Here is a 16,380-nt window from a genome sequence, read left to right on the forward strand (position 1 = left end):
GGGTGGGGCGGGCCGCCTGGTGGCGCGCCCTGCCCTCACCCCAGCCGGCAGCATCAGAGAGCATCCTTTGGCTCCGGGCCCGCCCTCAGGTGGCACCCATTATCTGCATTGCATAAACAGCCATAAATCTTGAGCTAAGGAAGAGCCAGCACGGCAGACAGCTGAGCAGCGCAGCGTCTTGCAAAAACTGGGTGGTTGAAGCCTGCTGCATCCAGAGCCTCTGTCAGCTCCTGCCTGGCCCGGCTGCCCGAGAGCCGCCTTCCAGGGCACAGCGACGGGGAGAGCACGGCTGCGCTTTACCCGCGACCGCGGATTAACGGCTCCTTCCCTGTCTCAGGGCGGTACAACACACGCGATGCTCTGGGTGTGAAACGGCCACCCCCCAACCTGACTGCTCGCGAGAGACCCAGTGGTTCGCACAGCTGCTCCCATCCGCAGCGGGGAAGGCGAGAGGGTGGCTCCTTTCAAGATGTGGTCGGCAAGGTCATTACCACGTGCCCCTGAAGCACGGCCCCACAGGGGAAACACCCCCCACCTACCGCCTGTACGGGGTTTGTGCATCAAGCCCTTGTGTCTTTTGCTGTGAGCTGCCACAGGGACATCAGCAGCAGGCAAGTGGCGGCAGGGCAGTGCCGTTAGCCCCGGCCGAGCCTGTCCCGTCAGCAGCGCAGCGCGGCATCGGCAGGAAACCAGAGCCCACCCTCTGCGGCAAGGCCTTCTCCTGGCATCCCGACACAGAGGCTCCTCGAGCGCAGGGGGCAGCTACAGCGCGAGTTGTGACCCGGCCGCAGCAGCCGGAGAGGCCTGAGCAGAGCTGCACCTTCACGGCCGTCTTGCTTGCAGGCAGGAAACCTGGATTTGCACTCGGAGCCCGGCTTTGCCTGGACCACGCTGCACGCTGGCAGCGCTGCCTGGGGAAAGCCGGAGGGACAGGCAGGAATTCACACCGATCCCCCGCGGAGAGACGCCTTCCAGGGCGAGGGGGCTGCATGGCTTGAAGTCATGCTCCAGACGCAGCAAAGCTGCACGTGCTTGCTGCTGGGGGTCCCCAGCACGGTCAGGGGCGTGCCCTGCTCTGACAAGGGTCGAACGCTTGGGAGGCACGTGCTGGGTCACGAGCTGGGCAGCGGTGAGCTGAAGCCTGCCGAGCTCAGGCGACTGCCCCCTGCTCCGGAGGGGCCGACACGATCAGCAGGCCGTGGGGTCTGCAGGAGGGAAGCAGCTCAGCAGCAAAAACAACCTGCAACTAAATCGTTTCTCCTGCCAGTCACGTATGCAGCTCAGCTTGGTGCGGGAAGGAGGCGCAACACTTCTGCCAACCCAGCCCGGCCCTGCAGCGAGCCGTGCCTCCACCTGGCAGCGGGACGGCTCGAGGGCCACGTGGGAGGCAGGCCTGGAGAGCCCTGCGAGGCGTCAGGATGGGGGGGTTCAGCACTGCTTGCACGTGACCAAAGTAGCCCAGTCCCCAGACCACTCTGGACCGCCAACCTGCCGAGGCCAGGACAGGGACTCATCCCACTCAAGGTAAACCACTGCTGCTGGCCCGCGAGGCTGCGGGAGCCAGGCACCCGCCGCGGTGGCGGGAGGGAGTCAGCAATCGCTGGACAGGCACCAGCAGCTTCCTTACGGATCCGCGTCGGTCTCCAGGGCTGCAGCGTACAATCCAGGCCCACGGCTAAAGCGACACAGGTATTTGTGGGGAGAAGACCCCTGCCGACAGCCTGACGAGAGGAGGGACAGCTCGCTGCTGCAGCTTGCCAGACGTTCACCCCCTTCTCCTCGGAGACTCGCATCAGCCAGGCGCCAAAGCGAGCCGCAGGAGCACCTCTGAATGCCGCCAGCACCTCAGGCGCCGGGCTGGGAGGTCCCATCCTGCTCCGCTGCGTGACGAGATGCAGCCAAGTCGGGAAAGGCAGACGGGGCCACGGGGCCAGCCTGGCAGTCTGCCCCTGCACCTCCGTCTGCAAGCGCCGGGCACGGTGCAGCACATCGGGTCGCTGCGTCCCCATCACGGGCAGGGCTGCGCTGCCTCTTCCGGGGGCCAGTGTCCAGCATCTTCCTGCCCCGCGTTAGCAAACCTGCTGACGGGCTCGCACGTGTACGTGGAGGACTCTGTGGGACCGAGGCTGAGCCCAGCCCTGGGGCTGCTCCCCGTCCAACGGGGCTCCTGCTTCGCTGCAAGCTGCAGCTACGTGCTTCTGCTTCCCTGAACTGCGCGTGTCACGACGTCCGTCTTGGAGAGCAGCCGCTGAAGGAACCCGTGGGCTTGTGCCGCCTCCAGGCCTGAACCCCCCGGTAGCTCGTGGTGGATCGAAAGGTCCACGTGGCTCTGCTCTGACGTCCCGTGGTGATCTCCACTGCCTTTCGAAGAGCCAGGCGGGCCTTTGTGGGGCTGGTCTCTGGAGCCTCACCGTTGCTGCAGGTCCTGCACCTTTGCAGCCATGCTGCATTACTTCCTCCAACGTTGTGTCCCGCCAGGGAGAGCCTCTCCACGAACCTCACCATAACGCACAGGTGTAGGGAGCCGCTCGCTATTGCCGGGAGGGCTTAGGGATGCCAGGGGCCCGAAGCGAAAATGCATTCAGCAGCCGTGGCACGGCCCGCTGCCGCCGGCCTGCGCCAGCAGCAAGCTCATCAGAGGCCCCCACCTGCGAACGCCGGGCTGACCTGCTGCGAGGCGCCGGCTGGTGCTGCTCGAGCTCTCCGGAGCAGGCTGGCAAAGCCGGGGCCCGGTGCGGGGGGTCCCAAACGTCATTGCTAAAAGTCTGGCTACGCTGCAGCTGAGACCAAGCACCCTTTATGAGTTTGCGTAGGAAATCCCTCGAGATGAGCTGAAAGACAGAGGGCCCTGGACAGGAGCACCCTTTATGAGTCTGCGTAGGAAATCCCTCAAGATGAGCTGAAAGACAGAGGGCCCTGGACAGAAGGCTGGACCCGCGCCTGCGAGCAACATCCCGCGCGCGGGGCCACGTGCTACAAGGAAGAACTGGCTTGCGGGAAGGGGGACGGCGCCGGGCGCTCGGACAGAGCAGCTCTGCCCCGCGCCCGGCAGCCCTTCATGGGGAATTTAATCTCCTGGACCAGATGAAGCCGCGAAAGCTCCCTGGAGAGAACCGAAGCCCTCACTATCGATTTGTTAACGGCCCAAATTCCAAGGGTCTCCGCGCAGCCCCAGTAAAGCAACACCCGGCCTGCCCGCACGCAGCGCTTGCCACCAGGACAATATCTCCTTTAATTAAATCTGTTACAGTGGAATATGACACCCTTTGGGATGTAGATTTGGTGTGAGACTGTTTATCAAGTGTAGATAATACTAATTGTTCCCATGGAGATTTATCTGCTATGCTAGCTGCAGCTTTCAGATCTGGCCTCCGCACCCCCGTGCCTGAGCCAGGCAGATAGCGGGGAGGTGAATCTTGTTTATAAAGCAGGAACTCCTGAAGGTTAAGGATTTCTATCAGGCAGCACAGCCGCAGCCCGGGAGCTGACCCTCTTAGCTCCCGGGCCCAGCTCGCACGCACCTGCGTGTCTGGGAATATTAATAGACGGGAGACAGGCTCTGAGAAATGGCCTTAATAACACTCTTGTTTGCATGACTGCTCTTCAGCTACCGAGTCACCGACGCCATCTGCTCCGGAGTCGCGTCGGGGTTAACCCTCAGCAGGAGCAGACCGTGAATCACTGCTCGTGCAGGCCCTGGCGGCTGCAAGGCAGGGACGAGGCATCGGCAAGCGCTGGCCACCCCAGCAGCCCCTGCCTTTTAAGCAGTGTTCCCATCCCTTCCCGGTGCTGCAGGCGACGGGCAGGCGCCCTGTACTGCAGTCCCCGGGATAAGGAGGTCCCTGCCCTGGACCGGCCCTTCGCCACTAAGGATGAACAAGCAGGGACAGGGGCAGGAACCTCCTTCTGGTTTAACGCTTGGATCCAGAGTGGGAGACCCCGCGTGCTCCTTGTCCCGGTGCACAGGCTCCCTGGCCTTCAGCCCCTGCAGCTCTGTGCATGGGCAGGAGGAGCGCGGGCCTCCCCAGCCCTGCGGCCCGGCACGTGAGCACGCAGCCCAGTGCAGAACGAGCGCGGCAGGGGAAGTCTGGTCATCTTGGCCTCCCTGCTGCTGGGAGAGGGACCATCCACAAGCGTGGCTCTGGGGGAGATGCTGCTGGGCGACATGCCTGGCTCCGGCAGACCACAGGCTTGCTCTGCCTTCCTTCCCAGCAGTGCGGTGGGGTGACGTTCCCTTCCTCTCGGGGTGCTGCGAGGACAAGCTCATCGATGCCCGGGAGGTGCTCAGGGACAGGATGCTTCCACTGCATCTGTTTTGGACTTCCAGAGATAGCGTGGACCGGCCTTATCCTGGGGGTCGCAGCATAGGCTGCAAACAGGCCGCCCAGAGACCGGTGCAGTCAGAACGGCTGGAGCAGAGACGTGGTGCTTGTCTGCATGGGCCTGCACCCACCTCACAGGGATTCCCATCCCGCAGCCTGGTCTGCTCCCCGCACCCGCGTCCCGGCAGAGAGGGCCAGGGCTCGGCTCCTGCTTCCTATCAGCGTGCAAACAGGCCACCCAGGGCCCGGTGCCTGAGACCAGGGAGAGGTGCACTGGGCAGAAGAGAGCTGCAGCCGTTCAAACAGAGCGTCCCCAGGGAGACCGAGGGAGAGGGGTTTCGTCCTGTGCGGTGTAAACAGTGTGCTGCACCCTGCCATGGACGTGGTGCCCTGCTGTGGGCAGGGTCGAGGGACTGGCTGCCTTTTGCACGGTCTTGGCCATCCAAGTCCAGCGTTGAGGTTGCCGTTCTGACTCTTCCAGGGTGGTCTGTGGCCTGTGCCCTTCTCCTGCAGCTGCAGGGGGGCACTCTCCCACCCTGACCCGTCTCCACTGGTGCAGAGAACCTGGGAATGGCTCTCTACCGTGCCAGGGGATGAGAACAGACCCCGAGACCCCGGCAAAGGGAACGCCTTGTCGCCGCCAGGCAGTCACGGGAAGCGCCTGCAGGTGACGCCAGGGAGGACCAGACTCCAGACACCGGTGGGGAGAGTGGGCACCTCGGCCCGTCTGTGCATCGGCTGCAGCCGGCCAGGGAACAGGCATCACTAAGAGCCTTGGGTGGATGCACGAGTCCCCCTGCCCCGGACAGGATGTGCTGGAGCAGGGGATGCTCAGGACCAGGCTTGGCTGGAAGAAACCAGCAGGCGCTAGGGGTGGGCTGGCAGTGGGGGGTTAACACACGGAGCACGCGCTCCTCCGGCCATGCCTGACCCTGGACACGGAGGCTGCTTAGCACCAGCTGCAGTGGCCTGCTGCTAGGGGCCCTGCACGGCTCGCCAGCTACCTCCTGAGGCAGGAGACTGCACGTACTACAGTGGCGGTGCTGAAGAACGTGTCCTGGAGCGGTGGCCCTCGCCCCCAGCCTGGCGCACCCCTTCCCTTCCCAGTCTGCCCCATGCCAACCCGGGGCCCCCCTCCTAGCCAGCCATGCCCGGCTCGGCACAGCACGTTTCCCATTGCTTCCTGCTGGCACAGAAGTCGTCATTATTACCATTTGTACTGATACTGCTTGCAGCTGGCCCTGGCCTACAACTCGGCGCGAGGGAAGGAGGGTGAGAGGTGGCAGGGGCCTCTGCACTGTACACATGGAGACCATTGCCGCTGAAAGGGTCCCCAGACGGGCACCGGCACGACTATGCTCAGCTCGCCTGCATCCGACCACCCGGAGCAGCCCCTGGGCTGCAGGTGCTGGAGACAGTGCTGTGGAGGGCTGCTCCCCCCACCACGGGAGCATCTGCCCAGAGCAGCCCCTGGGCTGCAGGTGCTGGAGACGCCGCGCTGAGGAGGGCTGCTCCCCCCACCACGGGAGCATCTCCACGCCCCGGGCTTGCGGGCCTTACCTTGAAAGGCACTGAAGACTTATAGGAGTCCGGCACCTCCCAGCTCAGCAGCACGGAGGTTTTCATCACCGCGTTGACGCGGAAGTTCTTCGCAAACACTGAAACAAGAAACAGCACCGGTGAGCCCCCGCACGCGTGCAGGGAGGGCGCTGCGTGGCCGCAGGCTGTCTGTCCCGACACGGCAGCCTGGGTCAGAGAGCTCGGCTGCAGTGGGAGAGAGGGGGAGGCGAGGAGAGGACAGCCCGGCAGCGTCTTTACGGAGCCTCGGAGTCTCCCGTGGTTTCCTTCCGACTGTACTCTCCAGCATCTGAGAGCGGCAGGTGCCGACTGAACTGCCACCCTCCTCTCTTTCCCCCTCCGTGCTCTCTCTCTCTCTCGGCCCTTTGCTGTGATCAAAGAGCCGCAGCTCTCAGGTGTGGGCTGTGCCGACGATGCTACCTTGCAGGTCGGCACTGGAGCCAGCACAGCGCCTTTCATGTGCAGATGAAACAGGGGAGCCAGCGTGTGAAGTGACAAAGGCAATTACGTTACTGCTGAGGACTCCCCACCTCGTCACCGGTGATGTCAGGGAAGCTCCCTGTGCCGAGCGAAACCCCGGGATAGGCAGCCAGAGGGAGGGCGCCTTCCTGGGGTCAGGGTGTGCTAGCGAGCCCTTACCTTGATCGACGGGCATGGTCCGGGACTGGATGCTGGGGCTGAGGGGTCCGGGCCCCTTGTTGGTGCGGGCCCTCACTTTGATGTCGTAGGTGGTGTCGGGCTTCAGGTTGGTGAGGGTGATGTTGGTGTTCCTGGTGACGTTGGTCAGGTCCTGCTGGCTGTTGATGTCTCTGTACACCACCGTGTAGCTGACGATGCGCCCGTTCCTCTCGGCCAGCACGGGGGGGTCCCAGGCCACCTCGGTGGTGGAGGTGGTGAGCCCCACCACGCGCAGGTTCTGTGGGAACCCGCTGGGCACGTCCTCCGTGGTCGTGATCTCCTTCTCGAACTCCTCCCCCAGGCCTGCCCGGTTCTTGGCCGACAGCTTGAAGATGTAGGTGGCTCCCTTGTGCAGGCTGGTCACGGTGTAGTGATGGTCGTCCATCCCGAAGTCGATCGTGTTCATTTTCTCCTCGTCCACCCGCTTGTACTGCAGCCGGTAGCCCAGCAGCTCCCCCACCATCTCCTTGGGCGGGTGCCACTGCACGAGCGCCGTGTTCATGGACGTCGTGCTGATCATCATGGAGGGCTTGCCGGGGACTGAAACAGAAATACACGGTGACTTTCCACGTGCAGAAACGGGAGGCAGGAGAAGACTGTGGCTGCAGGAGAACGGGCCTAACTCGCGTGCGCCTTGCTCATGTAGGGGCCCAAACCCGGGTGCGGATGGAAACTGGACCCAGTCTATTTTCAACCCCCGCCCCCAATCCTACTGTCTAAGCAGGTGACCAACTAAGTGGTCAGCAGCACCGCACACATCTACGTCCTGGTCAGCACCGGCTCCAGGACCCCTTCAGGGGCCACACCAGTCCCAGGGATGCCCCTGCCCCTCCCCGGTCAGTGCCCGCCACGGGGATACCGGCCTGCCTCCGAACCACGACGACCTGTTTTGTGGCAGACACGTGGAAGCCCCCCCCGCGGCTAGCCGCTCCCTCAGGAAGCAGATGCATCGCATCCCTGAACTGCGATTTCGCCATCTGCGCGGGCAGCCTGTGGAGCCGGGTGGGCTGCTTGCAATCAGAGCGTATTTTGCTGTCGCTGATGAGCTCGTTCACCAAGCGAATGCCGGCGTGATTGGCGAGCCGCTCCCGGGCAATTGTGTTTGTGCCGCACGCGCTCGGGGCTGCTGCCGTCCCAGGTTAAAGACCGGCGGCTTAGAATTGATGCTTTAATAACGCGAGCCCCCTTCCACTTAGAGCGGGGATGTGTCATCGCCTCCAATCAGCTCAGGTTTGCACACAGATCAGCAGACAGGGAAGACATTTAGAAACAATGGCGCGGCGCGGTGATTGAGGAGGAAAAACAGGAAAGGCGCTGGGCAGCAGCGCAGCCTGGATCCCTATCTTCACGTGGCATTTAAAGGCTGCGACCTGCTGGCACGTGGAAAACGAGAACAGATTTGACAGCCTTTGGGCCCAATCCTGCCCTCGCGGGAGTCGACGGAAGCAAGGCAAGCCTGGCCGTCGTCTCCCCGCAGTGCGGGGGGTCGCTCAAAGTCAGCTTCTCCTGTTTACGGCACAGCTACCAGCCTCCGATGGGCAGCGCGGGCCACGGCGAGGCCAGAGGGATGCGGCCGCAGCGAGGCTGACCGCAGAGGGTACCTCTGGAGCTACCCTGGCATCACAGGCAGCTAGAGGAGACAGCGAAGGGCGCCTGGGGTCAGCGTGTTGGGAGCCAGGATTTCTAGCTCGCACCAAACGCCCTCCTGCAATTAGGAGTGATACCTGCTATTCCCGCGGCTGGTCTGAAATGCCGCAAAGCAACCACCTGTAGCCTGGAACCGGCGAGCGCAATGCTGACGAGACGCCACCGCCTAATTGGCACTAGCTCTGAGGGCCGAGGCAGCGTGCCTCCAGCAAGCTCACAAAGTGCATCTGAGGTCCGAGGCGTCCCTGCCCCCAGCTCTCGTGGGCAGGCTCGTCCGCTTGCAGGGGGAGTTCCCTGGCTGGGCTCGTCGGGATCCAGAGGCCGGACAGCGGGGTCTGCAGCGCTGCCCGTGCCCAGGCTACAGATCTCCTGAGGCCGCAGGGGCAGCCTCCTTGCTTACTGAGACGCAGGCAGGAGCATGGCACATTGGCTGGGTCCCCGCTATAAACCTCCTTCTCAGCACAGAGCAGGCGGCAGGACACACGCCCGCCCCACACCCCGCCCCAGCTCCCAGCGCATCAGAAAACTGCGCGGGGAAAGGACTGCATTTCACGGTGGGATGAAGTGAGCTTGGCCGTGGGGCTGGCTCCCTGCTCCCTGGGGGAGCTCAGGCCGCAGGGCTCAGGACACTTCACCGGCACCCCCCCCCGTGCCGCACAATCCACGCGTTCCAGCCCCTAAAACGCTGGGGACCCCGTGCCGCATGATCCACGCGTTCCAGCCCCTAAAACGCTGGGGTTCAGGCCTGTGGATCATGTGCATCCTTCCCCCTCCACAGCAGCCCAGATCCTCCTCAACACCTTCAACCCCATCAGCTGCTGCTCAGCGGGGCTGTCCCTGCTGCGCTCCCCCCTGTGCTCCCCCCTGCGTGCTCACCTGCCCCCGTGGTCGTGATGACTTTGGGCTTGCTGCGTGCGCCGTCCCCCTTGGTGGTGTAGGCTGCAACCGTGATGGAGTAGGTGGTCTCGGGCAGCAGGCCGCTGATGATGGTTTCCTGCGGGTCCGTCCATGCAGCAAGTGGAAGGGAAGCAACAAGAAACCCGCGCCGTTACCACGCGGGATGCAGATGGGAACGCGTGGGCTGCCACGCGTCGCACCCGGGCGGGCAGGCAACTCAACCCGTGCAGAGCTAGCAGGAGGGGACAGCCCTCGTCAAGGAGCTTATTCACTCTCTGATACTGCACCTCGGAGCCCGGAGACCCGGTGCGTGTACCCGAAATCCTCAGCAGCCTGCCGGCAGGGCTGACCTCCAGGGAAGAGGGTGGCGGGCAGGGAGGCGACCCCGGCACCCACCACCGCCCCTCCGCTCCTCGCTCCTTCCTCCACCGCTCTGCCGCTTACCGCTCAGGTTGGGAAGCGGTTTCTGTGCAACGCTGGACAGGCCTCGGGGGCCAGCCCGCCTCCGAGCAGGCCACGTGAGGACAAGAGGATCACGACAAGCCGGAGCAAACGGCCAGGTCGGGAAAGCACCGGGGGACTCGTTCTGGCATGATTAAAACTCGGCCTGAAGCCAAGCTGAGTGCTGCCGCCGGGCGCGGGAGCTCACGTAGGGGCGGGGGGCCGCTGGGCTCCGAGATAAGGGGGTGCGGGTGGATGGCGACCGGTGCCCCGCATGCTTCGGCTCTGCTGCAGCATCGCTGCGAGGGACGGCCATGGGCGCAGAAAAGCACCAGGGGACTCGTTCTGGCATGATTAAAACTCGGCCTGAAGCCAAGCTGAGTGCTGCCGCCGGGCGCGGGAGCTCACGTAGGGGCGGGGGGCCGCTGGGCTCCGAGATAAGGGGGTGCGGGTGGATGGCGACCGGTGCCCCGCATGCTTCGGCTCTGCTGCAGCATCGCTGCGAGGGACGGCCATGGGCGCAGAGGCGAGGCGAGGCGGCTCTCAGGGGAAGGGAGAGCAGCGTGGGGTGGTTTCGTCTCGGCTCAGCCTCCGGGTTGTGTAGTCCCCGGGGCGCCAAGCTGGGCACCTGGTACCTGCCGTGCCTGCGGTGCGCCCTGGAGGGGACGCCTGGCTGCCCAGAGCAGAGGGCACACCCCTCAGCCTGCCCGGCTGCTGAGCCCCGGGGGGCAGGAGGGTGCGATCTCACCTCCGACTGCATGGCAAGACACTGAGCGGGACGGCTGCCTGCTCCTCTCCCGCGACAGCGAGGGGCCCTGCCTCGGCCCGTAAAGCTGCCTGTGGGTGGTGTGGCTGCGAGGAACAGAGCTCAGGGGCCGTCCCCAGAAACCCAGCCCCCGGCACGGACCCAGCTTGGGCGGGCCGGAGGCCTGGCTGCACCGTGCCGCAGCGCCGTCCGAGCGCTGCTCAGCCCCGGGCACCGGGCCACGCAGAGGCATCCTCCCTGGGTGGAAACGAACCGGGGAAGGAGCCGCGGCCGACCGGGCACGGGACGAGGAGGGTCTGGGTGCAATGAGGAGGGCTCACGGGAGAGCTGTGTGACGGCCGCCTCCTGGGACCGGGGGGTCCTTGGAGCCAGGAAGGGGCGAGGGGGGCCTGGGCATCACCGCCCTCCTGAATGCCCTTGGCACCAGGGAGCCCACCGTGCCCTCACTTCACCCCAAAGCTACCACCCTGCCCCCCGGGCGTAACCAGCAGCCCCGAAACAAATCAACAAGCCCCAGCGAGAACGACACCCAAATCACGGGGCGAGCCTGACTCCCGCTCCCCCGGCGGGCGGCACGCCGGGAGGGGGAGGGAGGCGAGCATCCCGGGAGGACCCAGCTCCTGCCCGGTCCATGCAGACGCAGTCACACGCAAGGGCATGCACCAGGAGCCCAGGCAGCGAGCAGGGAGGAGGGGAAGACAGCGAGGGGTGGAAGGAGGGATGATTGCACCAGGTAAACAGAGGGCTGTCATCACGGCGCCGCGCCGCGCCTGCCCGGCCGAACGCCGCCTCTTGGCACGGAGCGAGAAGCCGCCCGGGCCCGGAGGCTGGCGGCGGGGCGTGTAATTGAATCGCTGACTCTAAAAAGGTCATTTTTGAGTTTGTTCCTCCAAATTTATATTTCAAAATTACGTGGGAAAAATTGGATTTAACTGTTTAAATGAGATTGTTTTCTTATTACAGCCTTTGTTTCAGCCAAAGGTCACGGTTGAGAGTGCGGGTTATTTTTCATGAGCAGGATCAATGAGGTTCAGAGATTATAGATCTAATTGTACCACATAACTAGCTGGGCCAACGCCTGCAGAAAGCAGGCTGCACCTCCCGAGTCGATCACTTGAGTCTGCCTAAAATTGCATTGCAACAAGCTGGAAATACAGATTATAGAAAATGTCAATTGCTTTTCTGCATTTAGCAGCAATCTAAATGCCAATTTTCTCTGGATTTGCTGCTTGTGGAAGGCTTCACGATGTAACTCTCCGGCCTCATTAAGGGAGAGAAAGGGATGTTTTGACAGCACTATGTCTACAAAATTCACAAATCGATTTACCAAACCCCTCTGATCCAAACGGGAACACACACGAGTGGTACTTACGTGGTCCACGGAGTCCTCAGCCCTCCACTGATGGGGAGAAAGGGGAGAGGAGAGAAAAATGGAGACACAAGAGTTTTAAGGGACCGCTTCTAGGAAGGGGCTGACGACGACAAGAGCATGGGTTAGCAGGGCCGGGCGTGGGGTTATCACGAGGACACACGAGGGATCCCTCCGCCCAGGCCGGGCCGGGCCAAGGACGCAGCACAACCCCCTGCATGCAGCCAGCCTGTGCAGAAGGGCAGGAGTGCACACGCGTGGGGGCCAGGAGCTGCACGCACACGCACGCACGCACACCCCCAACACCTGCTAGCTCTTCTCACGGGCTCTCCAGGCTCCCCGCCTCCAGCTTTGCTGATGCCAGGCATTGCTGCAGCAGTGGGGAGGGCAGCGGCAATGCAGACATGGTTACCAGCGTCCTAGGCACCGGGCCGCTCAGCCCCGCTCTGTGCCCGGGGCTGCCGAGGGACCAGTGCTCGCGAGGGCCCTCCTGGTTGCGCCCGCCCTGGAAACGGAGCGGCAGCAACAGAGAGGGGTCTGCTCCAGAAACGCTCCAGCCCCCGTCTCACCACAAACCTAAGATGGCAGCAGACGAGGAGATGGAGGAGCTGGTGTCAACTGAAATGGGGCTATGGTACAAGGGGCTTCTCCTTCCCCATCACCTGCCCGGGGGGACTTCAGCACCCGCAGCCACCCGAGCAGCTGCAATGGTACCCAGTCTGAGCTCCGGACCAGAGGCCGCGTGCTCGCGGGAAGCCAGGGCAGGAGCTGCTGCTCTCAAGCGCCTTGTGCTGCACAGGAGCAAGCACAGGGAAGGACTTCTCTAAACGTCCCCTCGGTGCAGCGAGCGGCGCATGCACGCCGTCCGTGCCCCCGCTTCCAACGATGCGCTAAGGAGACTCCCGGGAGGCGCGCGGGTTTCCAATCGCCCCCGGGATCGGATTCGGCTGCCAAGAGCGCACGGGGCACGGGAGCAGCAGCCAGGATGACGAGGCTTTCTGCCGACCGCTGACAGAGGGCACTGGCCGAACCCAGATTTTTCGGCCAGGGCGGTCAGTCCCTTCCCCCCCGAGAGCACGGGTGCGCGGTCCCAGTCCCAGCTCCGTTACGGACTCACGGTGGGAGCCGTCCGACGGGGCTGGGCGCTGCTGAGCTGAGCTAACCTTTGCAGGGGGCTGGGGACCTGGAGATGGCAGATGCCCCAGACGGGGTCAGCGATATTAAAAGCCACAAGGTGCCTCTCGTAGACTCCTCGCCAAGGGGGTTCCTGCCGGCTGGATCCCTCCAGGCACTTCCTCAGCGTTCAAATAAAATCAATGTTTATGCTGTTTTAGTCTACGCATCCAGGGAAAGCGGCCACTGGTGGGACGGTGCCTCCTGGACTCCTCTTCTAGGTCCCCCACCGAACGGCACTGACCTACTGCTGCAACTGTCCCCATAAACCATGACGGAGAAGCCAGGTCAGCCCCAGAGAGCTCTGCAAAAGCAGTCCTGACCGAGGACGGTCGGCACCAGAGCCTCTTCCAGCGCAGACCGAGGCGCCCTCTCCATGCTCAGTCCTGCCAGCGCCCAGCCGCACCGAACCGCTTGGCTTCGCGTCCTGCTCCATCGGGCTGGCTGGAAGAGGACAACGGGACCGGCAGCCTTTTCTTTCAGGAGACCGTGGTGCTGCAGCTGGGCTGGGAAAGCACGTAGCCCCATCCTACCCGCGACGTGGGCAATCAGCTGGACCACGAAGAGGAGCTGCGGCGGCGGTGCCTGCAGGGACCCCTGCCTCCACGCCTGGCTGCAGAACAAAGCAGCGCATTCGGGAGAGCCCCCGCGGCCCCGCAGCCTGCCCCCTTCCCACCTCCGTCAGGCTCGGAGCAGAGTTCGGCCCCGCGCGCGCTGCCCTCATCAGTGCAACGTCCTCCCCTTCGGATCCGAGGGGCACGGGAACCTGTCCATCTCAGCGCAGAAACAGGTCTGAGGAGCCAGGCCTGGCTCAACCCTTCAAACTGAATTTATATCCATTACGGAAATATCACTGGCAGATAAAAAACATTTCCCTCCTAAACCAGCTCAATTGCTTCCTAAGTGCTTAAGGTTGCTGAGCAAGACAAATAGATCTCGGGACCCAGTCGCCGTAATGAAAAGGATTCAGCTGGTGCTGAGCGCCAGGCGAGGCGGTGCAGGCAGGCAGGCAGGCGCCGAGGCTAACGGCGTGTGTTTATGTCCACGGCGGTGCCGTCACGACATTTCATTCTGCGCTCCCATGTGGCGCGGCGCGGCGCAGCGCGGCGCGGACACGTCTTGCGAAGGGGATGGCAGCCTTCCCTGAGCGCGGCGGCTCTGCCGGCGGCACCGGCCAAGGCCCTTTGAAGCCAGCCCCAGCCAGGGAAGCTGGATTTGGGGCTCTCTTGGATGCCTGTCTCCTGCCCAGGACCGGAGCAGAGGAGCGGCCTCAGCGCTCTGGAGCATCACCTCGCCTCCGGACCCGGCGAGCCAAGCCAGGAGCTCAGGGGCTTTCTGGGAAGCATCGCAAGAAACTTCTGCAAGCCACTCAACGGGTCCAAGAGGGAGCCTTCCTCCAAGCCCTCCTGATGCTGGGGTGGGCCCAGGGCTCTTTTTCGTCCCCCAGCTCCCTCCCAGGCTTCCCAGCTCGCTACCGGCCCAGGTGCTTGCTGTTACCTCCCTCTGCCATTTCCGAGAGGCCGGGCAGGGTGTGCGCGGAGGTGGCTGATGAGCACTGGACACGGACCAGTCAGCTGTGAGACCTGCTCAGGGCCTCGCCGCCCCTGAAGATCTCTCTGGGGAGGGCACGCGCTCCTGGCGCCGGCTGGCTCCTTCGGCTAAGTCTGGAACGGGGCCGAGGAAGCACTGCGCAGACCTCCGCTCCTGGAGCGCCAGCCGGCTCGGGGAGGCCCGGCATGAGCCAGGCTGGCAGGGATGCTGTGGCAGTGCACCGAGGAGGCAAGACACCCAAGCAGGAGAGGCTGGAAGCTGCTCAGCGACACGGAGAGATGGCCGGGCCATTGCCCAGGGCTTGGCAGAGCATGCCAAAGGCAACAGACTGGCTGTGCAACAAGTCCTCTGCAGGCCTCCCACTTCTTCTCTGGGTGAGAGGACGCAGGGTCACTCCCAGGACCGAGCACAGATCCCATGGGAAGCAGCTGGGAAAGGGTCCCGCTCCCCCCGAACCAGCCTGTCCCATTAAACCACATCTGGGCTGGGCCCGAGCGCCCGACTCAGGGCAAGCTGCGTGCTTCCTTCCCGCCAGGTGCCCCAAGACAGACGGGCACTTAACCGGCACAAGCATGTCGAGCACAAGGGCCGACAGCGACTCCCTCCCTCCTCCCCGCGCTGGCCCCCGAGGCGGACACGTGTGGGCAGAGACTCAAAGGAGAAGCTGGAAGAGCTGCGGCACCTCCTGGGTGGGATTCCCTCCTTCCCGCGGCTGCTGGCTGTGGGATTAGCAGGGTAACGTGTTCCCGGCAGGGTCACCGACCTGCTCCTCTCCCCGGGCACGGCCCCCCACAGCGTGCCCGGAGGAGACAGAGCCCGGGCCCGGCGGTGCAGGGCAGAGCTCCCCATCTCCTGCCGACCAGCCTGCCCCGTCGGCACCACTGCCCGCTGTCTGTCCCACCCTCAGAGGCTCTCGCGCTCGTCGGAGGAGCCCAGGGCGCTCGGACATCGAGCTGAGAGAAACCACTCTTCTGCTTCCCCGTCTCCTCCGTCCAGCCCTGCATCGGTTCTCACGGCCGGCACCTCCCAGCTGCCCCGGACAGACGCGGGGCTGCGCCACGATGCACAGCAAAGAGGAGGAGAGCCGTGCCTGCACCCGGGCGCTCGGCCGCCCCCACCCACACGTGGCCTCGGGCCTGCGCGGCTCTGCGGGCGCCACCGCCGCAGCCGGCTGTGCACGGGCCCTGCGCCTGTCACTGTGCCGGGTCTTCACGGGGCACAGACGCCGGCGCAGCCTGTCCGTCTGTGTCAGGGGAGGTGAGGGTGCAGGCTGGAAATGGACTTCAGTCTGGAGGAAGCTGGCAGGGGCAATCAGTCACAGGCATCGCTCCGGCGGGAGACAGAGGCCTCGACTCGCCGCAGGACCTCCCTCCCAGTCCATTATCCTCCCTCGGCAAGAGGCTGGGCAAGACCCCGCGGTCCCTCCGGCCCCGCAGCCCGGGCACCCCGCTCCGACGGGTCTGATAACGAGGCAGCCAGGTTATCTGAACTGCTAACATCTCCGCTGCTCTTTACGTTTCCTTTCATCTTCATTTACTCCCGTCTAGTTCTCATCTTCACACAGCGAAAAGCCGTGAGTCAGCTCTCCTGCCGGTGTCTTTATACCATCTGCAGGCAATAGATTATGTGGGACGAGCCTCCTCACAGCCAGCCGATGCTCGGGGGCCAGCACCCGCGGGGGGGCCCCTGCCCTGCCCTGCCCTGCCGGCGCGCCGCGGACAATTCCCTCTGACCCCCGACCTTCATACGGGTTAATCCTGCCCCGTGGCCAGAGACGCGTCCTGCGCTGGTGCTGAGCAGGGCTGGCATGCCCATATCCCGGATGCCTCTGCGACAGGCGCTCTCCGGGGAACCTTTCCCACGCTGCTTACAGAAAACCCCGGGCGTGACGAGGCCGCCGGCGCCCTGCACAGACTCCCAGGCCCTTGGAGCCCGTCAGCTGCAGGCACGAGCGGGGC

The 16,380-nt window shown here is 64.2% G+C and overlaps 1 protein-coding gene across 1 annotated transcript in view; it reads right to left on the minus strand.

Annotated features, from left to right (window-relative positions):
* PTPRF (protein tyrosine phosphatase, receptor type F) overlaps positions 1–16,380 on the minus strand; it is a 301,064-nt gene that overhangs the window by 37,486 nt on the left and 247,198 nt on the right. Inside the window, 4 exon segments of the mRNA XM_025206900.1 lie at positions 5,883–5,980; positions 6,540–7,118; positions 9,102–9,219; positions 11,702–11,728. Of these exon segments, the coding sequence (XP_025062685.1) occupies positions 5,883–5,980; positions 6,540–7,118; positions 9,102–9,219; positions 11,702–11,728 (822 nt within the window).

Source organism: Alligator sinensis, unplaced genomic scaffold, assembly GCF_000455745.1.
Source record: "Alligator sinensis unplaced genomic scaffold, ASM45574v1 scaffold781_1, whole genome shotgun sequence".
NCBI lineage: Eukaryota > Metazoa > Chordata > Crocodylia > Alligatoridae > Alligator > Alligator sinensis.